This window comes from Pempheris klunzingeri, chromosome 15 (genome assembly GCF_042242105.1).
Source record: "Pempheris klunzingeri isolate RE-2024b chromosome 15, fPemKlu1.hap1, whole genome shotgun sequence".
NCBI classification, from domain to species: Eukaryota; Metazoa; Chordata; class Actinopteri; order Acropomatiformes; family Pempheridae; genus Pempheris; species Pempheris klunzingeri.
The window spans coordinates 11,914,238-11,941,267 of NC_092026.1; the positions used below are offsets into that span (position 1 = coordinate 11,914,238).

Consider the following 27,030-nt stretch of genomic DNA (forward strand, 5'->3'; position numbering starts at 1 on the left):
AGGAAATAAGTCAGATTTTAAAATAGTTCACGTCTATTGTTAAGACCTCCTGAAGTTCAAATGTTCTATTCTATACTATATTATTCTATTTAGTGAGTTTGTTCAGAAGTGTTCACATGGGTCAGGGGTACCCTTGACTCTGGATCATATTTAAAAGGTAAATTTTATTCTATTTTGTTCTCTTCAGTAATGTAAATTGTCCACATGGGATACAGATGCTGGATCATAATTAAATCACAGACTCCTTTCTGTAAATTAATGATTGTTTTTTATGTGGATAAATCTAATCTTTTGGTTTGGTTGTGAGGCATAAATAAACCGGCTATTCTATTCTATTCTATTCATATGGGTTACATACACTCTTGGTTCTGGTTTATAACTAAATGCCCCATTCTGTTCTTTTCTTTTGTATTGAATAATGGCATGCACGTGGGTTACATATGCTCTTGGTTTTGGACTATAATTAATTACCCCAATCTATAATGTTCACCTTATTCTATTCTATTCTTATGTTATGTTATGTTGTGTTATATTTTATCATATTCTATTCTAGTCTAGTCTAATCATAGTGCTATTCAGTTCATTACTTGGGATATCAGTCACTCTCACCCATGTAACTTATATGAAAAGGTCAGATGACATCTACAAGGCATGAGCATACGTATTTAATTGTTTATGAGGTTGGATCAGACAGGATCAGTTAGCTATAAAAGTTCTTCACACCAACTCTGAACAGTGAAGTGGTTTATTACCAATACACAGTATGACTGCAATGAACTGCAAAACAAACTGAGCACAGAGACACTCTTTCTTCTATTAGTTACGTTGCAAATTCAGATTATTTACACAAAGTATAATCCACTAATAAATGATGTATTATTAGAGATTACTGTAAAATACCTAGTAATACATTGAAATCAGTCCAGTTTTTATTAGCTACATTAAACATTATGTTATGTCTCACCATTTAAAATCCAAGAATACATACATTCATCTGAAATTGACCATTCTGCATAATGAGTACTTTTATGTTTGAAATCAGAATCAGAATCAGCTTTATTTGCCACGTATGTGTACACATACGAGGAACCTGACAAAGTAAACACATTCAACTATAGTTGAATGCTTATGTTTATTTCTATACATATATGTGTGTGTTTGTGTGTGTGCAGGTTTATTGTGCAGGGACTATTTCTGAGGCCGTACGACAGATTTTTGTGTTTATGTCAGAGTGAAGGCCTGTGGGTAGAAGCTGTTCTTGTGTCTGGTTGTTTTGGCGCACAGTGCTCTGTAGCGCCTGCTGGAGGGGAGAAGATGGAATGCGTTGTGTCCAGGGTGAGGTGGGTCAACGGTGATGTTTCCTGCCTGTTTCCTGACTCTGGACATGTTTAAGTCCTGGATGTATGGCCAGTCGGCACAACTGATTTTCTCTGCAGCCCTGACAATCTGTTGCACTCTGCTCTGGTCCTGTTAGGTGGCCGATCCAAACCAGATGGCGATGAAAGTGCAAAGAACAGACTGGATGATTGCACAGGAGAACTGAATCAGCAGCTCTTGAGGCAGGTTGAACTTTCTGAGCTGACGCAGGAAGCACATCCACTGCTGAGCGTTTTTGATTATGGCGTCAATGTTGGGTGTCCACCTTAGGTCCTGGGGGATTGTGGATCCCAGAAACCTGAGGGTCTCCACAGCAGACATAGCGCAAGGTGAGTGTAGTGACACCTCGTAAGCCTACACTTAATACTTTTCTACTTTTACTTGTAACCGAGCATTTCTACACTAAGGCATTACTTATTTTACTAAAGTAAAAGATCTAAGTACTTCTTCCACCACTTCAAATAGTGCATGTTTTGTATATATACAGCACTGTGCATGAGTCTTAGGCACTGTAAATGAAAATGCTGTAAAGTAAAATGCAGCCAAAAAGCCATATCTTTGATGTGGAAACATTGCCAAGCAACTCAACTAGGCAGGAAAACATAGGGACTGGGGTGCAGAAAAATGGTCGCAGATGCTTTGGACTGATGAGTCAAAATTTGAAATATTTGGCTGTTGCAGAAAGCAGTTCGTTTGCCAAAGGGCTGCAAAGCGGTACAATGAGTGTCTTCAAGCAACAGTGAAGCCTGGTGGAAGTTCCTTGCCAGTTTGGGCCTGCATTTCTACAAATGGAGTTGGGGATATGGTCAGAGTTAATGGTATCCTCAGTGCTGAGAAATACAGGCAGATACTTATCCATCATGCAACACCATCAGAGAGGCGTCTGATTGGCCCCAAATTTATTCTGCAGCAGGACAACAACCCCAAACATACAGCCAGTGTCATTAGGAACTATCATCAGTGGAAAGAAGAACAAGGAGTCCTGGCAGCCGACATCCACTGAAGATCTATGGTTAGTTCTCCAAGATTCAAAAACAGTACGCAAGTGTACCTGGAAGAACTGATGCTGTTTTGAAAGCAAAGGGTGGTCACACTAAATACTGATTTAATTTATGTTTTTCTTCAGTTTGCCCAGTCTGTATTTTGTAAATTGATTAAAAAAAAAATACGATTAAATCTTATATTTTTGAAAGCATTTCTTCACACCTGCCTAAAACCTTTGCACAGTACTGTATGGAAATGCTTGTCCTCTCTAATACATATCATAACGGTTTGCTCCCTAATAACTGTTGTATTTAATGTAATCATTTAACAATAAAATGAAAGGAATAATTATGAGGAGAAAAGTTCTCTCTCCTTCTCAGCAGTGATCCTCTCTCGGGTGTCTGTTTGTTCATCCTTTCAGCCAACAGAGGACGCTGTTGTACAACTTTAATGGTGAGAACGCCGTTTTGTCCTGAGACTTGAGGCTTGTGATCTTGACATTTATGGCACTGACCAAAATTAGGTGCTTACTGAGTCTGCTCCTAAGAAAATGGCAGTAATTTTTTTATTTATTTATATCATTTTTGTAAAGATGTTTTCTGTACAACTTGAACTCAGTGCATCAGCTCCGTAGGTGCTTCTGCCAACAGAGGGAGGTGTTTCAACCATAGAAACCATTACTGTACATAGGCTTATGTCTGAGTTGCATCCATAAAAACGTCAGTTTCAGGTGTGCATCTTCAGTTTGGGAAAAAAAATGTAGCTTACAGGTAGACTGATAATAATGTTGTAATGCAGGCATACAGACACGTGTCATGCATGTATGGAGGCCATGCATGTAGCCTTTATGGGAAGATGAATGTGGGTAAACGTGTATGTAGGCCCAAGCACAGACAGCACGTCAGTGAATACGTCATTCTTTCTAGTTTTGTCTATTATTTCGTTCAATTCCTTTCCTTGTTTATTCATTTTTGCAGTCTGAATCGCTGCATCCACTTTTTTTTTTTTTTTTTATCTATCCGTGGAATTCTGAGGCGACCAATGTAACATATATACATATATATTTTACTGTTTGTGATTTATCAGCTTTGTATTTCCCATGTGTTTTCATCCTGAGCTGAACTTTTCCTCAGAGCCTGGACGGACCCAGGCGGTACGTACAGTATTTTCCTGACGTCACTTGGCGGCTCCCTCGCTGCGCTCAGATCAGACCAGATCAGCTGTAGACTCTCGGAGCGCCGCGACCGCAGCAGCAGCAGCAGCAGCAGCAGCCGTGTGGTTTTACCGGAGCCGGGGGACCTAGATTTACCCACAGACCCCATTCCGTGTGGAGAAAGGTAGGCATGCACGGTGCTGCTCTCCTGCATCCTCACACAAATGTCACAGGAGAGCGAGTAAGGGATTATTTACAGAATGAGGCTGCGGACGCTCTCCGGAGGAGGGTCGCCTTGCAGCATTGGTGTCCAGCTGTCTGTCAACCGGGCTGAAACGCGATTAAAGTTTGTCCCATCATTTCAATTGGCTTTAAAGCTACTGCTGAATAGACAGTAGGCTGCGGGATGTTTTATAGGAAGTGAAGTAGGACCAGAGGCAATTAGGTAGGCTATAATCAACTCCTAGATCTGTCAGTAAACCTGTTTGAGTGATTGGAAATATGCACAGTTTTTAAGCCTGTGTTGTCTTTGTCTTCATTATATCCCCACTAATAACACATTTTTGGCATATTAACAGGCCTTGTCTAACGTGGCTGCAGAAAATATGTGTGTACCTACATCTAATAGCCTTTCTAGTCTTTTAATCAATGTTTCATGCAGTGTTACACAAGTGAAATGTAACTTTGGCTAAATCTGAAGCAGAAAAAGAAGGTAAATGAACCCCGAGTTGAAGATCAGCAGCCAAAATTCTGATAATTCATTCCATCTGTGTGAATGTAACCCCCCAGCTGATTCGTCTTCTCCTACAAAGTCAAGAATATCTGGAAGCTGGCCAGTCATTTTTACATTTGTCCTGTGGACTAGTGTTACAGTTGCCTTAGGCTCTGTGTTGAAACAGGCTCCAGCAGTTTAGATAGCCATATCAGATAAGAGTGACCAGGAGATGTACTCGGTGGTTTGTCATCGTAATTACAGGCAAACCAGTCTGTCTTGACTACATCTAATCTGCCATTCCTCATGTTTCATGTCCCAAAGGTTGCATTCCTCAGGTCTCTGCTACCTTCCTTCTACACCTTTAAATTGTCGTCAGAGGGAATGACTATTACATGCACACTACAAGATCCTACAAACAGCAGAGTGGTGATGTTGATCTTAGCAGATGCAGAGAGGCACTGATGGCAATGTCAAATACTGACTAGCCACTTTTCATTTTAAAACAGCATTTTAATATCAAGAAATTTGCACCCCAGGCTCGTAGGAATTCACATTTTTGAGCCATGAAATGTTTGTTTGCATTTGTATAAATATTGCTTAAAATCTCGATTGTTGCAGATTTATGATATATGGCATTAATGGTTGTCTTCTGTCATTATACATCCTGAGGGAAGTAGCTATCTGCTAGACACATGGCTTTAACTCAGACATGCAGTATCATGTGAGTACATGCCCTGTACGAGCACCGTGGATTGTGAATTTGCCGGGTGGCCTGTCTCGCCAGGAGCACACGCAGCCCTGTCGGAGAGGGCAAGGGCTGGAGGGGTCAGGGGGCTCTGAACGCTGACCATCTGGCCCTTGGGGGGCTGGTTTCCTCACTGGCTGCCTTTGTTCCTGGCGAACAATTGGGACTTAATCTGGAAAGAGATAAGTAAGGCCCCCGTGACACCACTCCTGCGCTCGGACAGGTTTTTCTCTTTAGCCTTGAAGGAGACATCTTCTTCCTATGTTGCTTTGTGATGAGAAAAAAGTACTTGTAACAATTCATGTGAACCAAAAGTTACACAGTTATAAAGTTATACAGTTTTTTCTTGTTCTGAAAATATTTCCCTCTTTATTTTGTGCCCAATGTGTCATTCACATTTGTTTTATTGTGCACAAGACCTGCTGTGAGTCAGAGGATTGATGCATGATGCAACATGTCATTTGTCATATGAAAGAGCTCGATCCAGCAGTGGGTAGCTGAATATTTCGTATCCATTTGTGCAAAAGGCAATTGTCACCAGGGTAACAGATTGATTTATTTTCCTTCATTATTCCCTCATATCATTTTGAGCACATCAGGACTCCTCGCTTGCTGTTTGTGACTTGGCCCTCTGTGCCTCTGTTTATTTTCTGGGAAAAAATAGAATTTGCGTTTTCCTTTTCCATGTTCTCTTGTTATCAGTCTCTGTTATGACAAGCAAGTGTGTGATAGATCACTCAGATCTGTATTCGGTGTCATAACACAAAGGCATATATAGCAATTGATTACCAATCCAGTCAGAAACAAAGAGGTTTCTGTTACAGAAACATATCATTTTTAAATATTGATCAATGGGGAAAAATCTTTAACACAAAACACCCTCACAGATCATTCGCTCTACCAATGTAGATCACAAGAACACCACTGGGACTGGTCAGCACTGCAGGCAGATGCTACTGTTGATCCTTTCAGAGGTGCATGTTAGTGACAGTGGGCCTCTCTGATCCTGAGTGCAGATGGTACAGGGGACAAAATCCCAACCAGAGAGATCAGCGCTATTGTTTCACACTGTTTTTTTGAGCGTGATGTGAGAGGACCAAGCACAACAGGTGGTCCTGAAAATAGCCGTCATTCATCAAACTGCTGGTGCCAAAGTCAGGACCATTAAAATATTTTCATGGGCCACTTGATTATGTTGACACGGACAGATGATCGTGTTGTTGAAATACAGTCGAAAATACTCCATTACAAGCAAAAATCCTGTCGTAAAAATCTTCCTTCCTTAAGTAAAAACACATAAGTATGATCCGCCAAATGTGCCCATTTATTCAAAACATGGCCTCTGCGAGTTTTTATTAATCATTCCGACAGCATTAATGTCTCAGCGGGATTTTAATGTTGTAGCTGTTGGAGGTGAAGCAAATTCTAACTGGTTTATATGATGTGTGTAATTTGTGATAATACATCATATTTTACACGTAGATCATTTGTTAATATGAGTCTGCAAAAGTACATTATTTCCCTATGAAATGTAGTGGAGTAGAAGTATTACATAGCATCAAAGGAAATACTCAAGTCATTTTTTTATCTGCAAATAAATGCAGTATATGAGTAAATGTACTTAGTTACATCCCACCACTATTAATTAATACAGATCCATTTATGCCGATACAGGAAATCATAGAATTAAAATATCTTGCTGGGTAATTTCACTAGATGGCAAGATATGTTTATTGATTTAGCAGCAACAGTGTGTAATGAAAGTCAGTATAGTTCAGCTAAGAAAACTTTAAACCTGTCCTTTTTATTGTGGGTCAAGAATGCCAGGAACATCGTGTTCACCGGTAATCTTTGACTGACTAAAAGAAAGAAAAATATTCACAAATGTGTCAGCGTTGGATGTTTTTCTTTCTGTAGCAAGAAGTCAGGTCTGCATGTTGAATTGGTCTATTGGAATAGTTTGGTCTGATTGAGTTTGTGTCTTGAGCCACTTATAAATCCAAAAGCTTTATTTATGTAATGTTTTGCTTCTTCCTATTTTGTCCACATGGTTTCCGTGGAGCAAAAAGCATCAAACTATCTCGGGAAGTGGTCATCTTCTCCTGCCTCGGTCTTTTCAGTGGCCAAATCTCTCTTCAAAAATGCAGCATGAAAGAGGAGGGAGGGAAAGCACAGATAAGGTCTGGGGAGGCTGAGGAGGGGAGGACATAGAAGAAGAGGTTGAAACAGATGTGGGAGTGATGAAGAGTGAGGCAAGGCAGCTGGATGCAGACAGCAAGTGAGATACATGGCAACATGTTACATTCAGAGCACACGCTTTTTTTTGGCTGGATGGTTCAGTGAATGGACATACAGTAAAAGGGCGGAGGGTTTGCAGGGTGGAGCAAATTATGAGACAAACTGTATTTACTGTATGAAGGTGCATGACACAGTCGACAATTGGATCATTAAAGCCAATCTCACAAAGGCCTGTGCCCCTCCCCCGGCTGAAAGGAGATGCCAAAGGTCTGTGACCTCTTCCATTTATGTGCATTGATCCCTCTGGTGGGGGTGGGGCTTCCTCCTCAAAGCCCTCCACCATCAGCTGTTATATCTTAGTTTCACCTGCAGGAAGCAGATCAATTAATTTAGTGATTTAGTTATTTTATTTTGTTGTGTTAAAGTAAGGGATAATGTACAGCGAGCCGGCCATTATTGCAAAACAACCTCCGAAACGGTGATGCAGGATGCGATCCTTCCTTATTATTACATGGCTTTGTACTAAAGCTGGAGCTGTGTGTAACAAAAAGCAATTTCCCCCAAGGGATTATTAAAGGAATTCTGATTCTGATTCTAAAGAAATCAACTGTTTGACTTAATAGTGACTCAAAACCAATTGTATCAGAACTGCGTCCATAGCAGCGGTCTGTTATGCATTGCAACGGTCTTTTATACAGAAATAACAGACTGTAGAAAGCCGTAATTGACTAATCAGAACTGAGTATTCAATAAAGCTGTGTAATAAATATAACTAGCAGTGCAGCCATGGTCCAAGGCCATACTGCATACTAACTATTGAGGTCACAGTGCCCTCACACCCTGAAGTGACAAGGGTCAAAAGTATACACATAAAAGTCTGTATACTGACAAAATTAACAGCAGCAATTTCAATAACTAAATTAGACATTTATGTCAGTTTCTAAGTAAAAATGCCAAATATTCACTGGTTCCAACAGCACCCTTTAACCCTCTGTGACAGCAAGGTGAATATTTTAAGGTTTTTTTACTCTTGGTTGGACAAAAGTCAGCTTGGGTTCCAGGAAATTGTGAGTGATTAATTGAATATTGAAATCAGTTCTACAATCCAGTGCACAAAATGAATGGAGGAGCTGCTCACAGCTGGAAAAACAACTTTAAAAAAAGAAATGTTGGTGCAGATGTGGGTGACACAGTTCAAGGAATGTCTAGCAAGAAATATTGAGCCTTTTCCCTCCTCTACCCTATGTCTTACTGGCTGGACTGTTTTCAAAAGATGAAGTTTGATCAGTGTCAATTACCGTGCGTCTTGTATCATCTCCCTACAAGTACAGTGACAGTATATTTACTGAAAGTAAATATAGTGCATACCAATCAGTATGTAGTGTTGACCTTGTGTTTTTATGGATGAGGGATTTTGGGTAAAGTTCATTTGAGCAATATAGTTGGACAGCACATTCAAACAACAAACAGCATAGTGACAAACCCTTGCAACATAAAGGACATGTTAATTATCAGGTTGAACTTAATTTTTTTTTTTCACTTAATTCAGACGTCCCACTGCTCTTTGTTCTTCTCATATTAGCTCAGACATCACTGTAACAAACTATCAGAAGATGCTGTAGCAATCGATTAACCATGTAGCTTTACTCTAGAGCAACCTTCCTTTACTTAAATGTCTGACCATGAATTTGTGCTGCTGGGTGTGAGTCTACTTCACGCCTCAGCGTTTATGGCCTACTCAGGAGTGAAGGGGAAAGGGAAAGCTTGTGAGAATGAAATTCCTCGAAGTGAAAAAATGCCTCTCTCTCTCACAGCCTTAGAATGTGGTTTTTAGTGACAGATGAAAGAAACTTACAGTCAGGAAGGTAGGACATGCAATATGTGGGAGTACAGCCTAAAAGACTGACCCGAACATCCTGCTCTTTGTTGTAAGGGAGGCTTGGGATGCTAATTTTGTGTGTGTGTGTGTGTGTGTGTGTGTGTGTGTGTGTGTGTGTATGCATGAGTGGAACACGACCCTGGTAGATGGCACTTCCTGTTGTCCTTTTAGTTATCTCTGATTCTGACATGCAGGGCAGGTTCTTATCTGTCACCACTGGATCTTCTGGTTGGCTAACCAAATGACTCAATGAACCCAATCCCTAATTTATTGAGGCCCCCCTTTCTCTTTAACATGAACAATATTTACTCATGTTCGCACAGCTCTTTTCATGACAGTGTTATGTTAAGTATTTACCAAAGGCATCTAAATAGAAGGCTAAGATAGTCCTATAAGTTGAAACTTCCACATTTGTCCCTCCATTGCACTCTTTTTCTCTGCAGCCCCACCCCTAGATCAAAGTTGAAATAGTTCCCTGACAGAAATGAATGGAACTTATCAGGACGTGCCCCCACGTCGTTCGTCAGGAAGCGTGTCCTGAGCAAAGTCAAAGGGTCGTAGGGGAATGATGGCATGTCAAGGTGAAGGAATTTTTAGTCTTTCGTTTCTTGAGCTGAACTCTTTCATTAGCAGCCATAATAAACAAATTAGGTTAATAACACCGACACCAGAGTCCTTGCATCTCGCAACGCTTCGCATCACAGCTGGATTGTGGCATGAAGTGCTTACTTCATGTCTACAGTGTTCCCCCGATTTTTAGATCAATCTCTTGGATGTCTGCGGACTCCATTACATCAACGTGAGCTCATGAAGAGCAAAGTGTGTGTGCGGCTCTGTGGAGAGCACTTAGTAATAATATATCCTCATTCTTGCCATTGAAACCTGGAAAGCATCCAGCTGAGATTCCCTTCTTGCACAGTACTGTTGTGGAACAGTGTGTTCTCACATGGTGTACTGCTGTACCCCCACCCTCCCTCCCACCCTCCCTCTCTCTCTCCTTCCCTCCTGGCCCCCCCGGCCTCCCTCCACCCTTCGGCCATACGCAGATGCCAACCCCAGTGGAACAGTACCTGCGGCCAGAAATGACTGCTCCCAGCTTATGTGTTCTTTTATAGAGTACAGTGTGTGCCGTGCCACAGCTAGATCACAGTGCAATGGTCTGAAGGAAAGTTAATGGTTTTTAGTTTGATTGTGTTTTTGGCCCTCGCTACAAGTGTCAGAAAGTAAACAACATTTTGAATGATTAATCGCAGCATTGGCTTTCTATCTATTGATTAAAATGGCAGTTAGTCACTCCGCTGACCATTTAGTATTTTGGCGTGGATGTGCTTTTAATCTGTGCAAGGTGCAACACTTGTTGAAGATCCTGTCAAGTCCTCTGTTTTTGATTACGTGCCAGGTGAGACTAGCGGTTTACAGAGAGAGAGTACATGGGGGGGGAAATGTTTTTGTGCAAGCAATTACCAAATATTCATGCATTGCATTATATTTGATACCTGTCCCTTTCCTTACTGCTACTTTTGCATTTCTAATGTCTTTTGTTTTAAACTTTTTTTTTAAGCAAACGCCTAATGTCACCCTCGATCAATTTTAGACTTGTCACTTGGTTGATGATTAAATTAGTGCACATTCATGTCGAGATTTGTTATGATTTTAGTCATGTGACATGTTAGCTTTGGTAGGTGATTCCTTGTGATAAGATTTTATTGCGATTCTTTCTGATAAATGTGGTAGATTGTCACTCTTGCTTAGGAAACATCCTGCTGTGTTATGCATTTGACATTGTTGCTGTGAAGAGGCAGGACGTGTGCTAACAACAGCTGGAAACAGGCTTGTAGCCAAATTTCCCACATCACTACAGCTGCATCTGTGCCTTTGCCCACATACAGCATATTGTTTCAAAATCTTCCTGCACACACACACACACACACACACACACACACAGAGGACATTCACTCTTTTTCACTCCCCCTCCCTCTTCATGTAGACACACAAGGTCCGCGTGCGGTGACGCTGCCAGGGTCTGTGGGGGAGAGGGCTCTTTGTAGCAGAAGGCTTTTCCATAGGCTGTCACAGATTGTCCAAGGCTACGGTGACCAAGACCCAGCCCTCTGCTGCAAGGACTCAGCGTTCCTCTGTGGCAGGGGAGGTCATTCTCTCCCTCATTCTCTCTTTTCATTCTCTCTGTGTGCACATTTGCAACTCCAGCACAACCAGGAACAAACAGGCAAACACAACATAGAACCGCCTGTAACACTGTTTCATAACTAGTAAGAGGGTTTGGAGTTGCGTATTAGGCAGATCTCCACCATCATCATTAAAAGGAGAGGAGGAGACACTCTATGTCAGAATTCCCTGTAGTTTGTCACCTATGTATATGTATGTGACCATGTGTTTTGTCTAACGATTCCCAGACCTCCAGAATCTCAGCTTCATGCTCTGATTAGAGAAACATATCTGCCTGCAAAGAGTCTCCATCTCTCTGTCTTTGTCCCCTTTTATAAGAGACAAGTTAAGGAACGTGTACACCACTTTGGCCATGCTTGTAGTGTGATAATCTGTTGTGTTTATGCTGTTGTTGACCCATTTATTTGGACTTCAGTTAGTGTAGGGGAAACAGCTGCACAATGGTGAATTGTGATTTTTACACTCCAGTTTTTTAATTAATTTAATAAAAATTTAAATGTTAATCAATGAGCAGGTAGATTTCATCACGGAAAGAGCAGCAGACAGAGCAAAGCTACCCAATTACCAATGGATGTTTCCAGTCTTTTTCACTAAGCTAATCTAAGCTAAGATAATCTAAGCTGCTGGCTGCAGCCATATATTGAATGGACAGATATGAGAGGGGCGTTCATCTTTTTATCGAATTCTCAGCGGAAAAAAAAGATGTAAATAAGCAGATATTCCTTTAAGTTTGCTGTCCTTATTTAAATAGCAGCATAATATATATTAGTTGGAGTAAATCCACTATATTATTTTGGAATGTTGCAGAATTAAGTTAGATTACCACTAGTTATTATTTCATTATCTCTTGCTGCAAGTTTAGTTCCTACCTGCTGGTGTTTCATAGGGGACAGTATACAAACAGTAATAGTTGTTGAGTTGGGAGTCTTTTCCCATAGACCACCACTGTAAAAGAGACGTCTGTAAACCTCCAGTTATAACATGTTATTACTCTCGGTCTAGACAAGCTTTCTCTGTGCTGAGGTAAGATAATTATCACTTTTAAACAGAATTGCCCATGTTTCGGTGCAAGTTTGATAAGTTGTAGCATCTTGAAATTCGCTTTGAAAAGGCTCACTTATACATTAACTTCACTATTCCGGCTGTTTTAACCAACATGGCTGAAAAGAAAAAAAGGGCCAAATCTGAAACCTCAACATTTTTCTCTTCTTTTAAGTCCAAATTTCTACCACTTTCAGCTTTAGCTCCTCATTGACTTGTTATTTTTGCCTGGTACACCTCATTGTCCAAGGAGCCCCGTCTTAACTGTCACATCTGCCAGTTGGTAAAGTATCTCATCTCTCAGAGGGATCAGTGCAGGATGAAGTACACCAGGCCTGAATAGGTTTACTGTCACTTTTTCTCATCAGCAAGGCTAGTGTGTGAGGTCAAGCCCTCAACAAAGGGTGGCTCTGCTTCCATTGTCCCATTAAGACAAAAAGAGTCCTGCTGATGCCGTGGCTCATGCTGCAGTGAGGAGGACTGATGGGATTTAAGTGTGGGTCCTGTCACCAATGGCAACCTGGTGCTTATTAATCAGGAGTGTGGGGGGTAATGGAGGAGATGTGGCAAGAGAGTGGTGGGGGGTGGGGCTGGGGCTGACGGGGGTGGGGTTCTGCTGATGCAGCAGTGCCGCCTGGGGTCAGGAAGAGGGGCATGATGGATACAGCTGATCGCCCGGTAAGGAAGTTTTGAGGGAAAAGAGGAGGAGGTTCCTTCGTCGGGACATTAAGGTGCCTCTTTGTCACGGTGTCACTCAAATGGATTCAAGGTGGCTGAGACTTTTTTTCAGGCAGGAAAAGAAAGGAGAGGTCCCATTGTGTAAGATGGGTCTCTCTCTGGACGCCTGATAAACACAACAGACCTCTTTCTTATGTCCTCTCCATGAGTGCTCAGTACTCCTTCGTGGCTAAATTAAGTTAGTGTGTCAGTTGTGTGAACTTTCAGGGAAGCACTTTGACTGAACTTTGAGTGGATTGCCTGTCTTTTGTATCTGTGCCTTTTATGTATATTCCTTTATTTGGAAAAACATTTAAAGCATCCAAAATGTATCATGAAGATCCTCAGACACAGACAATGAATGCATTGTCTTTAATGTGACAACATTTCCATTCAGCAGACCAACAATTAGGACTGCAACTAATGGTTATTTTCTTTATCGATTAATCTGCAAATTATTTTCTCAGTTAATGAATTGATTATCTATAAAATGTCAGAGGATAGTGAATCATGCCCGTCTTAGTTTCCTGAAGCCCTTCCTGAAAGTCTTCAAATGTCTTGTTTAGTCTAATCAGAAGCACAAAACCCCAAGATTTTCAGTTTACTATCAGTTAAGACAAGCAGTAAATCCTAACACTTGAGAAGATGGAACCAGCTGTTGTTTTGCATTTTTTGTCTTGTAAAAAGGCATAAATCAATGAACTGCCAATCAAAATAGTTGCCAATTAATTTTCTGTTGATTGCTTAATCAATTAATCGACTAATTGTTTTGGTTTAGAACAATTTAGTTTTGTAGTACTGCTTGTAGCATTTAGTATAAGGGGCCGAGTACCGAAAGCTGGCGTTGTCTTCATTCATTCATTTATTTGTTTATTTATTGAGAGGCAAGATATTTTATGATTTAGGTAATAATTTTGGTAATATTTTTACTCAGCAAAAAACACTGTATACAGCATACAAATACTATACTAATATACTAAATATATAGAGAATATGATTTATAATAATAAATATATTATGAATTAACTTTTGGTTGGGTTTTAAATGTTGCTTTTCTGTCAGGAAATTTTAATTTATCCTGTAATTTGTGCTAAATTACAAAGTTCTTCCTGAGAAACGTTTTTGGAAATTATTATTATTATTTAGCATCATGAAAGCATTGTCAAACACATGTTGGTTGTTGATATCATGTCACCTGACCAGAGTCATTTCTATTTGCTGATGAAGACCAAAAAGCTCAGAAAAAGCTGTTATCTGAATCTTGAGTCGAGCTTATTTTATCACATGGTATTGTTGCATTGGTGCAGATCTTGAAAAATGTCCAAATACCAAACCCTTCTCATGTATTTGAAAGGTTAACCGACACGGTGACCCTAACCCATCTCTGAAATGGCCCATTAGTATCACTGCCTGAGCACTTCAGTTTGACTGACGTGATGTGGTGGCTGGGTGGGGTGCAGCTCTAACCAGCTCCTAGAAACAGAACCTGACCCCTTTGCTCATTCTGTCATCTGATAAGAGCCAATGTTTTGATAGTGTTGGCCCTCTCAACGTGATCCATGGCTCTCCTTTTACACCTCATAACAAATAGGGCTGTCTAAACAACAGTTTATGACCAGGACAAGGCCTGGTCAACCATCATCAAAGATCTTCTCTGGGATGAGCCATTAGGTGTGGACCAGATGTTAGAAGAAGCTGTGCAGATGATGGAGGACCAATTTTTATCTCCGAATACGATAAAATACAGGATTGAATTAAGGAACTGGTGAATACGTTAATTAATTTAAGCTTGATTTTACTTTTTTTTAGTTTCATACTAGGTTAGGGGTGATGTTCCAGTCTTGTATTAAATGAACTCTTTTTAGCCAGTTTAAATCTTACAACTGCTCGTGTTTTTACATTTTTTTTTCTCCTTCCCTTCTCATGCCCTTTACCATTGACCGCTGTTTGACCACTACAAGTGACAGTTTTACAGTATGAAATAGAACTCATTGTTGTCTTATTCAATATGGCTTCCCTGAATAAGTCCATAAATGCATTAGGGTCCTGTTTCTCTCCCTGTTGTTCCGACTTAGGTGAACTGGCGTTCAACCCGGCAGCATTGTAAAATGCAGATTGGGTTCACTGACAGGCCTTCCATTTTACTACACAGTCATGAACAGCATTGTAAAGTGTCACTCGTCCTTCACTTTCATTCACTTATTCTATCAGGGGCAACAACCATGAGAACTCGTCTCTCTGCTCCAGCCCTCCAGGCTCTGGGAAACTAAAATGGGCAATTTTATACACAAGCATTTAGGTCATTTATCAAGAAAATAATCAATAATGAAAATTCTCATTAGTTGCTGCTCTATTTTTGAATATAATAGGTATGGTTTTTGTGGTTGGCTTTTATGATTCAAACACCCAAAACTTTCTTATAGATCAAGTATATATTTCTTATATGCATTCAATGAAACTCCATGAATAAATGTTCTACACAATTTGATGCTTCAAAAAAACATGAAATATTGGCAATATGCAGGAATATTAGTTATGATATATACAAAAAATGTACTGCACACAAGTTGAGTTTGCACTGTTATCTGTGAATTGGCTACTTTTAACAAGGTTTGTTTTCCATTTGTGCTGCATCGGCTGTTTGGTAGGCCTGCGCCATTAAATGATGCCGGCCTTTGTCTGTGGCTGAGATTTAGTTTAAGGTTAAATGCCTTGCCCTTAAACTCATCTCCTGGGCCAAAGTGTGTGGCAAGGTCACCACTCCAATCAAGCTAGTGTTAACACAAAGCCTGCTTGTCCCCTAATGAATTAGCGCTACAGTTCTTCAGCGAGTCACTACACTGCCCTCCAGCCCCTAGCAGGCCTTCCCAGCACTGCTGCCCTTTCACACGCACCCCCTAGCCCCTAATTTTGAAATGAGTTTTATAACTGGACAGTAAACTTCCAATGGCTTAATGATGATGACTTCTTCATCTGCCCAAATGCTCCTTTTGTCCACCCCTCCTCAGGCCCAGGACCCTGCCCCCGTTCCCTCTGGTCACACCAGGCCTTAAACCCTGGTTCACCCCACTTTATAGTTCCACAGATAATCCCCTAGAACACACACACACATACACACACACACACACGCACACACACGCGCACGCCCTCAGGCTATTATCTCCACTGAGCCCTGCTCTGTCTCCCTCTCCCTGTGTTTCTCTGTTGCTGCCGACTTCAGCAATGGCATTCAGCTGGAATGTTTGCCTTTGTTTGTGTGGCCCACTGGAAAGCCACGAATGACCTTAGCTCATCTGCTATCCTCACTAGCACCGATTTGCACTTCAGGGCTCAGCAGGTAGTCCCGCGGAGCAGGAGGAGGGGGTTTCGAAGAAGGTTGTGGGGCTTTTATAAGGAAATTAGAGCCGTGGACTGCCACCCGGATAGTAAACAACAGTGCGAGTCCTCACACCCTTGGCGTCAGGTAGCCCACGTGCAGCGGGTAGAAAAGGGAATTCTGTTGCGGGAATTTTCACATGGGGGCAGTTTCGTTTTCTTGTTTTGTTTTTTGACAGTTGAGCTGTGGGATTGTTTTCTTATTATAAGAGTCAGACGTGCTAATTAGCACCTTGGTTGCTGTACTTCCTCCACACCTGATACTCAGCATCTTTGGATTTGGCAGTTGAAGCTCATCTAAAGAAGACTTTTAATTTTCCTATACTATGAGAACCTCAAACTGCCATGCTGTGTAATCAATAGAAGCACCTAATGTGCTAGGTGAGGCAGGTAGGAAGAGCAGTCATGTGTTTGGCAGCCGCTGAGTCAGCTAAGACAAATCTGTGGCGTTCCTCTGGGAATCCTTAGAGAGGAAGAACCCCTCTCCCCTACCTCCTCCACATGTAAGAGCCCCAAGCCAAAGATCTCCCAGAAGCCCCCCCACAACTAGTCACGTGACTCGTCTTTCCTCAGGTGGCGGTGGCAGGGATACTTCCCCTTTGTCAGGGACTTTAGCAGGAGCTCAATGCAGCGGTGAAGGATGGGCTCAGGGGCGGGCAGGCATTCAATCCACAGTCTTTTGTTTTTTGCACAGTGTCTATTGAGACCAAAGAAGATGCCGGGTTTACTTATTATCTCCATTTTAAATGGGCTATTTAAGACATGTCAAAGTCAGGGGCTTTCAAATAAATCACACTGACAGCTCTTTTCCCCCAGTTGAACTTGTGGCTATGTCGGTATCAGATGGATCACTGTAGAGATCTCACTTTTGTCACAGCTGACAACTACAGTTAATTTGCAGTATTTGTAACACTTAAAAATGTCAAATATAATCTGAGGCACCGCTTGAGACTTGCTGATTTGTCCCATATGTGGACTAAATCAGCAATAGCTGGGCAAATTTCACAGTCAAACTCAAGCCCAATGTTTAGACAAATGTGGCTGATTGAGAGAAATGAGTGCATGAAAGCCCCGTAAGGACTAATGGAGGCCCTGATTGGCTCGTGTGGTGGTTTACAGCAGCCCTCACACTGACTGTGCCCTAATATAACCATTGGAGAGGAGGTGAGAAGAGCTGCACACAACTTGATTAAAACAACTGTTGACTGTGTCTGTGGTAATGAACTGGAACAGTTCAGCTGGAACAGTCACACGGCTCAGTGAAGCCAGAAACCCGGGTTAGCAAGGGGAGATGTCTATAATGAAAGACTTTCTGGTAGCAGATATTTAACAACTGATGCCAGAGTGTGTTGCAAATACTGCTACTACTATTGCTACTTTTATTTTGTGTTTTAAGCAGGCTTTTTCTGTTGAAATGCGTGCAAACGGCCGTTAATTCTTAATGAATCAAATCAATTAATCTGGGGGTAATTCTGGTATTAAAGAGAAAAACTCTGTGTCATGGTAAATGGTGGGCGCATCCTCCCTGTCATCAAGTAGATGTGAGTTCACTCAGACCTACTATTTACCCGACAAATTCTTGCTGACTTTATTTGACATTAGTTGGCAGGAAAACAGGCACCGAAGCCTTAGGGTACCATACAACTCATATTGTAACTTTGCATGTGTAAAGCCCCAGTAAATGATTCATATGCTGCATGATGTTAGTGTTAGGAACACATAACTGCAGTGTAAACAACGTCCTGGCAGTATGCAGTTAGACTTGGCAATCTGACAGCTGGTTGTGTTTACAATTCAAAGTCAGGAGATAGTAACAGTGTGTTACAGAATTTCAGCAACCCTGAATAGAATAATATTAAAAAAAAAAAAAAAGATTTGAAATATAACCTTTGATATTGGTTTGTTTTATTATCCTACACTTAAATTTTTTTCTTAAATTTTGAAGTTAGTTCAAAATGTTGCAGATATGCGTGTTTTAGCAGTGATCTGACACTTACATGCAGTGTGATCACTCCTGAACCTTGTGGTTATTTCCTGGAAATTGTTACCCCCTCCACTTAGTAATATCATGATAAGGTACTAGCAGTGATCACTGAGCTGTAATGACTTATAATCCTTAACATCTGCCTGTGTCTGTTGATTTGTGGTGCATTTCCGTTTATTTATTTTGACCAGATGAGCCCCTGGTATTTATTGCGGGAGTAAAAGCCCAGTGTGGGGTCAATCCTGGGGAAGGCTACCAAGACAAAATGCTCAAGCTGACCTGACATTCTTGTTCCCATTTTGCTGGGGACGGATTCTCCTGTCTCTTAATTGGCCCCCAATAAAAAAGTCGGGTGTGGCTGCAAAAGACTGATCTGAGCTTGAGCGTGAGAGCGAAAATTTGATTCAAAGTCCCCCTCCCTCTCTCCGGAAAATGTAAACTTCCACCTGACACAGTGCCCACAGCGGATGTCTTGGCGTGCTGGGGGTCACGCGTGGCAGGGCGCCGTGGATGTGTGGCTGCGGGGAAATGCGGGGCTCCTTCTTTGTTTTCCCCCCACAACTCTGCAGGCCTCCAAGAGCATCTGTCACCACAGGGGGTCAGCGGGGCCAAGATGAATGAGCCCCCGATGGATTCCCTCCCTCCTTGGCAAATGGCACGGGACAGAGGAGGGCATAGGGGACTAGGGGGAGGGGTCTGTGTGTGTGTGTGTGTGTGTGTGTGTGTGTGTTTGTTTGCATGTTAGTGAAAGAGAGAGCGAGAGAGAGAGAGAGAGAGAGAGAGAGAGAGAGAGAGAGAGGGAGGGTTTCTGCTGTAACCAGAGTGGGATCCCCATTCCTTTCTAGTATCATGACAAAGGTGACTTGAGATACACCAAAGAAGAGTGAAACTCCAAATGCTGACTGGATATCAAAATAATTCCCATGAGGATTTATTATCTAAAATGGACTATATTTGACAAAAGGGCTGCCTTCACATTTTGGATTTACTGCGTTTGATTTGGACTTAAAAGGATCACCCACTGGCCGAGTACTCATGGAAGGTACTGCAGAGGTTTTTTTTTTTAAGTGCTTGCTGTGTGTCACATGTGGCCCTGATGTAGCATTAATGAGATGGGCTTTTAGCACCTAATTTAGAGAACACGGAGAGATGTTTGTCTTTTTTTTTCTTCCTCATTTCTTACTCCCATCCCCCTTTCTTACATGTCTGATGGACAGTGTCTTTTCACCTCAGCTTTTCTAATGTTAAGAGTGTGCTCATGCATTTCCACTATTCGTATGTACCTTAAATGTTAAAGCATAACAATGAGGTGAAAACAATTAAGATATTTATCAAATTTTCATTAACATTTTATATGCCGCTGGAAAGTGAAAAGAAAAATATACTAATTTAGTCAACAGGTCTTTATGATTTAAATGCTGGATTAACTCATTTTATTTACTTTTGTTTATGTAGATACTTTTAAACAATAACCAAGTGTCAAGTTAAACAGTATAGACAGCATTAACAAACATCTTACTTTTATTTCCCCATTTTTACAGGATCCAAAATAAATAGCAGAGGAACTTCTTTACATTTATTTTAAAATGTGTTGGCTCGGACTTGTAAGATCTGCTGTTAAGAATGTGATCGAACCAGGCTAAGAGGGGAAGTAACTTTAATCCTGCCTCTCTCTCCCTCTATTGTAAACACTGTAATGTAATTATGCAGTCGCAGGAGAAACAAAAGAAGGACTGGAGAGAAAGAAAAGGCAGGGTTAAAACCAAGGTCTGCTCAGTTAAATGAAGTTAAATATCTAAAAATATTTGGGACAAATATCTGCTGTGGGGTTTAAGTTACAACATGTGATTTGAGTGAGGATTTGGATCACTTTACCCAAACCAAATTAAGACCATTTGCACTGAGGAAAATTCTGATTATAGTCTTCATTATAAAACCTAAGCAATAATACCAGCACAGATGGCTGTTGACTGTTTTTAATTGTATGGAACAATTTAAATGTACTCAAATAAGATATTACATAACTCAGCGGTGTAGTCTATTTCCTGCAATTAAAGGCATCTCATACATGTTTGTACTGTTACATTACAGATCGCCATATGAATGTATGATTGTCATATGTTATATATATGATGACGTGCATGCACATGCAGTTGCACTTGCATGACAGAGTGTATGTGATAAATGTGTGTGTCCATAACCATCGTCTTAAATCCAGTCTGTCTCCAAGTGAGAAACTAAACCAGCTTGTCGTCTTAAACACTCCCTCAAATGTCATTACTGGAAAAACTAACTATTAAGCACCTCGGGCTGGGCTTGTGTCAGACTCTAGAGATCTAGATTTACGGCTCCTTCATCTTCATCTCGGGAGCCATCTGCGTCTCCTTCTGGGTCGTCTACGCCTCGCGCCTAGATAAGCATCAAAATATTTCAAGACTCTGCTCCTTGGGTAATTAGCAGAGTGCAAGAACTTTGGTTGAGATTCATATCCTTTGTGGGGACGCCCAGTGCATGAACTTCTGCGATGCTTTAGCTAGAATCTTACATTTCACATAATGAGTCCTACATTGAAATTTGACATATTTTTCACCTACCTTAAGCAATGTTTTTCTGTACGCAGTTCTGTTGCTCAGATAGTAAAGGAGTTAACCCTTCTGTCTGACATATTGACATTTTTAGCTCTTTACTTTGATTAGCTGTATCAAGCTGGCTAATCATTCACAAAATAAGTTCCAGTGTGGTCAGTAAATACAAGTTGAACCAGCTTGTGTACACTTGCTATTTGAAGGACTTGGACCCCAGACCAGCCTCCCTCTGACAGAACAGCACCACACAGTCAGAAGTGATGACAGGGTAGATTGTGACAGTCGGTGTTTTGAGGGAACTTTGCTTATGTTATATCAGAGCCTGAGTGGCTAAACAATACTTTGTCAAAGGGTCAAAGTAACCGGCAAATCCATTCAGGGTAGAGTGACTGTGTGTAGTGAGGACAGCTACAAACTAAAACACCCTATTGTGCCTTATGAAAATAGCCTCAGGGCCACGGTATCACATAACGCCTTTTTAGCCTCACAGTGAGTGCATATGTCATAGTTTGAGCTGCCCTTAATGTTTGAGTGGCCGTAAGTGCATCCATTCATTTTGTGAATGGACATGCTTTTTAGACTGTGGTGGCCTGTAGTGCCAGACTATTTGGACCATACATGTTTCAGAAAATAGTTTGACCTAGCTTTTGGCATTACTGAGTCAACTTTTTAATTTTCTTAATACTAAAGACAAAAATGAACCTGCAAATAGACAATTTTATTCAAACGGTTGCTAAAAATTGATCCAATATCCTGACCAATGATTTTCCATATCTACTGTAGTGATCTGCCTTAATCTGTCATCATGTTTTTAGAGTGTCTTTAAAAAAATCCTGTCCTGTGAACATACATGGGAACAAGTAGAATTTTGCCATTAATTAATCTGTTTTTCATATTTCAGGAGCAATATATCTTGAAAATTGAAACAGACACTATATATGACTTATTAACATCATCATTTGTTTGGATTTTAGCCTTCAATTTCTTTGTTAGTAAAACTGGGTCCGCAGACCCTGTTGAGTTTTTAATGAACTGAGATGAACACAATCATAAAATGACTCTTCTTTCAGAAGGTAGAAAATGTTATATTTGTCTTTCAATTTATTATTGACAGTGACACTAATTAGAGATCTCCCTCTCCCTCAGGTCGTGAAGCACCGAGTGAAATGTCTTTGCTGAAAGTTCCCACTGAGTGGTAGCGATCCAGCATGTAGCAGAGGTGAACAAGTCCCTTCACGCCTGGGAACAATCCGACAACGTAAGCCACCTTGTTTTTAATGCACGTCTTGTGTGTTATCTGTTAGAAAATTCAGCAGTTTTTTCCAGACTGTCTATGTTCTCATATTTTCTCTGTCTTGGTCCTCTCAAATCGACTGAGTGAAGATTAGATTAGCTTATTTTGACCTTGGGTCACATTCATGCAATCTGTTGATGCCACCCAGGAGCTGAGGAATGGCCTTGACTGACCATCTGACTGCCTGAGAGGCAGATTTAAAGTCACCACTCAGTGACATGAACACCCCTTTCTAGCTATTAGTCTTTGAACATTAAACTGCTTCTCCCTGGTAGTGTCCACTCATTATGTTTGACCATCCATCAAGCAGACAGCAGCCACTGACTCACCTGAAATACACCACTGCCACTACAACTGACCTTAGCAACCACCTGAGTCACACCCGAGAAACAACCGTTAAGTGACCTCTGCCACAGTCACACTTTGTTTTAAGCTTCGCAGGTGATGAAAGGTCATTCTCTGTGTTCACCTCCGGCCAGTGCGAGGTTAATGACAAATCTGTCCGCTGAGGTTTGAGGGTCAGGCAGCCAAAGAGGCCTCCGGAGCCTCCTTTGACTTCACAATCGAACAGGCAAGGGCTGCTTAAAAATGCCCTCAGGCACTTTTTTACCCCCTCCGTCTTTGTTTCTCTGTTGCAGCCACCTTCCTCCATCAGTTAAGCAAGAAAATACTGTAGCTTCATTCTGTTAAGCTGCTTATCTCTTTGACAGCACAGTCAGGCACTGTTAATCTTGTCTTTTGTCTGGGTTGGTCAGATTCCTCCCCAGGAAGGTTGTTAGGTAAACACGAGGTCTGGAACCTGTCCAGGCGTGGGCAAAATGTGACCTGGGAGGAGAAAGGCAGCTCCAGCTTGATTCCCACCCTGCCCCTTATTGACAAAATAAAAAGGTTCAGGGTTTCTGTGTGGCCAGAAGTGACACTGTGTATCTAGGTATTGATTCACTGACATATTCACTGTGTGGTACAGATACGTTAACATAGAAATCATTGAGTTAATTCCTTCAAAGTGCATTTTTTATTCTTATGAGTGCAAACAAGCAGCCACATCCATAAACCTATCTGAGATGATGCTTTAGTGAAGTCGTGGTTCCTTTTACATTACAACTTATAGATTTTGACTGTAAAACACATTCATGAATATATGCACTGGTGACAGCTTCTAACATTTAAGACTCTGCTGCAGTTCTTTGCCACATATGATAGAAAACTGAATATCATTGTGCCTGGTCTGTTGGTCATATTTTTCATAAATTATATTTTTTAGTCGTCTGTGTTAAGTGTGAAGTAGCTTAAATTATTTCAGTTCTGTAAATGTTTTGTATTGTGTTTTCATTTAATAAAATTGCTAATTCAGGCTTTTTACACCTTTCCCTAAACAAAATGAAAAGAGTTTTTAAAAGCTGCTTTAGTACAATCGTGTATTCACATCTACAATCCAAGGCTGAAGTTGGGTTGGAAAAAACCAGTCTAAGGTTACTTAAATCACTACTAAACTCTGAGCTCAAGTTTAAGTCAGTCACAAAACTGACTACTGTCAAAACTAAAGGTCCTGTCATGTAAGGGCTTTAACAGCTGCACAGGATCTCTGTTAGACCTGAGAGAGCAGTTTGAGCTTTTCCCAAACAGCTGAAGTCTTCAACCTGGGCCTCCACTTGGCTGCTCTAGTGTTGATGAACCACAACACTGGTCTGCACCAGTCAAATGTAGTCCAAGGACAAACACGGAAAGTATTTAAGACCGAACTTGTATGTGAAAAAGCAGCCAAAACTCCCTCTGTTTTCTTTTTCAACTTTCTAAACCCAAACAGTTTGAACACCCTTGATCACTGGCTTGGTATTAAAAACAAATCTAGTGAAATATTAACACACTGACAAATGGGAGTTTGAGTCGGAGGCTACATTGTGTAATGAAGGGACACCATGATGTAACATAGCCAGTGGGCAGTGCTGCCATTTCACCGCATTTGCGATGGTTTTTGTCTCTCTCTCTCTCTTTCTCTTTCCCCTCTGTGTCTCGTGATCTCTTTCTTTGGGACTGCATGTTTAGCCCTCTGTCCAGCTGCCACCTGCCACCATAGAGCCAGCCAACCTCGGGCCCACACAGCCGACCCTGGCAGATGTCCCTGAGTGGACGCTGGGGTGGAGGGGGCACGGGGCCAGAGCAGACACAGTGACACAAGAGACAGAAGGAGAAAGAGCCAAAAAAAGACAGGCCATTGGCCTTGGCCATTATGTTTAGGCTGACGTAGAGAAACTGTGTGTGTGTGTGTGTATGTGTGTGTTATTATTCACACTAGCTTCTGTTAATAGCGTCTCGTGCTCTACATTTGTCACAGGACAGATTATAAAGTTTGCATAAACAGAACTGTAACTGAAGACTAGTTTCACCATTGATTAATCGGATGATTCTTTTCTTGATTGACTGATTAATAGCTTGATCTATAAAATGTCAAAAAATACTAAAAAATTCTAATCTGTAGAGGTTGAGCTGAGCACTTTTGCTTGAGGAATTTGAATTAATGAACGAACTGATTAATCGACAAATCCTTTCAGGTCTGCACACTTAAGATGGGAAAGATCCAATTAGGGATCGGATACAAAGGACTGAAGGACCACTAATAGACAATCACTGTTGAACTGGTTGTTTACACTTTAATCAAACTATTTCTAACATGCGCTGGTCATGTCAAATTTTAAATAAAAAGCCAACGCTGACCTAAGTGTCAGGGGGATGCAGCTGTGTTCATTTGAAAACAATTGAATGAGACACCTGTTGCTGGCTTGCTGTCTGTAGAGTTTTTCTATTCTTTTGTAAAGAACTAATCAGTGAATTGAGATAAACAGTAACCTGACTGTACGTCCTGCTCTCTTCCCTTTGCACACACAGATAATGGGGAATTCATACACCGGGCAGCTGAAGTCTGCTCGATTTGAAGAGGCTCTCCATAACTCTATTGAAGCATCACTGCGCTCTAACAATGGAGACCCACAGCCCATCTTTACGCAGCTCTACCTGGAGCCGGAGCCGTATACTAGTAACATGGAAGGTAGGAAGCACACAGGAAACATTACAAAGAAAAAATTAAGAAAGAATGACTCTTTCTTTACATAAATACGCCTACAAAGTATTGCAGTTATTACACTGAAATATTGAAGTTGTCAGTACTGAGATCTTGAATCAAAGCTGTGGTCATATGGATGGCAACAGCAATAGCAATTTTATTTGTATAGCACATTTCATTACACATAAACTCAAAGCGCTTTACATGCGCTTTTTTACATGATGAATACAGAAACAAAATCAACGATGCTGCATACACCTAGCATTCATTAACATCAACACATTCGAAAGTGCTGAATTTTCTTTTTTTTTCCTGTTCCAGAGAACATTTTCCAATTAATTTCATCAACACTTACTTAATGTGTCTGTATTTGCCAATAACTTCCAGAGACGATTATTGGAACTATGTTATTTGCTGCTTATTAAAGAGGTCATTTCCTTGAAAGAACAGCTCCGTTTAAACCTACATAGATATTAATTTGTGCATTATCAGTACTTTATTTTTAAATTTATATGTAATTATATGCTTACCTTTGGACAAATTTCATATTTTTGTCAGTTCAGCTTACCTGTAGTGTATTCGCTAAAATGTTACTGTTCCCTAATCCACCATAATTCCCTATTATTAGTATTAAGTTAGATAAACTCTAAATCTGTAAAATACATTGTTACCCATAATACTAACTGAAAATACTGTTATTCAAAATGTCCATCAGACATAAAGTTAAAAGCTGACCTCCATGGTGGGGAGCCGGCTGGGCATGAGCTTTTGAACGGACATTCTTCCAACGATCTGGAGGAGCTGGAGGACGACGATGACTCAGACAGCAGCAACCCTCCACTTCCCTACCTACAGGCCCCTGTACCCGACGGCTGCTGCACAGTGGACGGTAAGCCCCATACCCAAAATGAAATTTTGACCGTCAAAAAATCAACATATTCATATTGAAGGGCGAAACATTCTTACTTAGAATGAAATACAAATATAAAGCTTCTTGTTGAAGCACTACAGGATATGATTTCAGTTTCTTTTCATCACTTAGTATATAGACTAGTCAGCTGCATCTAGTCTTCTTGTTTCTTCCTCTGATTGAAAAAATCCTTCCTCCTCAGGGTTCTGTCAGGCCGGCAAGGACCTCCGCTTGGTCTCCATAGCAACGGAGCCCATCGAAGTCCCAGCAGGCTTCGAATTGGTCGGTGCCAAGTCCCCCGGCATCCCCGAGCACATCCTGGTGTGTGCAGTGGACCGCCGCTTTTTGCCTGACGAGAATGGGAAAAATGCACTTTTAGGTCAGTGTGTTCTCATGATCTGATATAAAGGACAGATAGCTATCAGCTCAATTTTCAGTTCCTGATACAGTGAATATGCTCTGCTGCACTGGACTGCAATTATGTGTAAATATTGTATGCAAAATGATACAGTACTTCAATTTTTGTTTTACTATCTCCAGGTTTTTCAGGAAACTGTGTGGGCTGTGGAGAAAAGGGTTTCAGATACTTCACTGAGTTTTCGAACCACATCAACCTGAAGTTATCCACTCAGCCCAAGAAGCAGAAGCACTTAAAATATCACCTGGTGAAGAATTCTCAGGGTGCTCTGTGCAAAGGACCCCTTATCTGCTGGAAAGGTAAAACCACTCCCTAACCCCCAGCTTTTCCTGTCACACCTTTCTCTTGCGGTGCACCGATTTATTCT

At 41.1% G+C, this 27,030-nt stretch overlaps 1 protein-coding gene across 1 annotated transcript in view; it reads left to right on the plus strand.

Annotated features, from left to right (window-relative positions):
- Positions 1-3,614: 3,614 nt before the first annotated feature.
- greb1l (GREB1 like retinoic acid receptor coactivator) overlaps positions 3,615-27,030 on the plus strand; it is a 38,751-nt gene continuing 15,335 nt past the window's right edge. The window contains exons 1-6 of the mRNA XM_070845129.1: positions 3,615-3,698; positions 22,127-22,238; positions 25,161-25,320; positions 26,051-26,224; positions 26,448-26,624; positions 26,786-26,962. Of these exons, the coding sequence (XP_070701230.1) occupies positions 25,164-25,320; positions 26,051-26,224; positions 26,448-26,624; positions 26,786-26,962 (685 nt within the window). The 5' untranslated portion in view covers positions 3,615-3,698; positions 22,127-22,238; positions 25,161-25,163. The remainder of the gene's footprint in view (positions 3,699-22,126; positions 22,239-25,160; positions 25,321-26,050; positions 26,225-26,447; positions 26,625-26,785; positions 26,963-27,030) is intronic.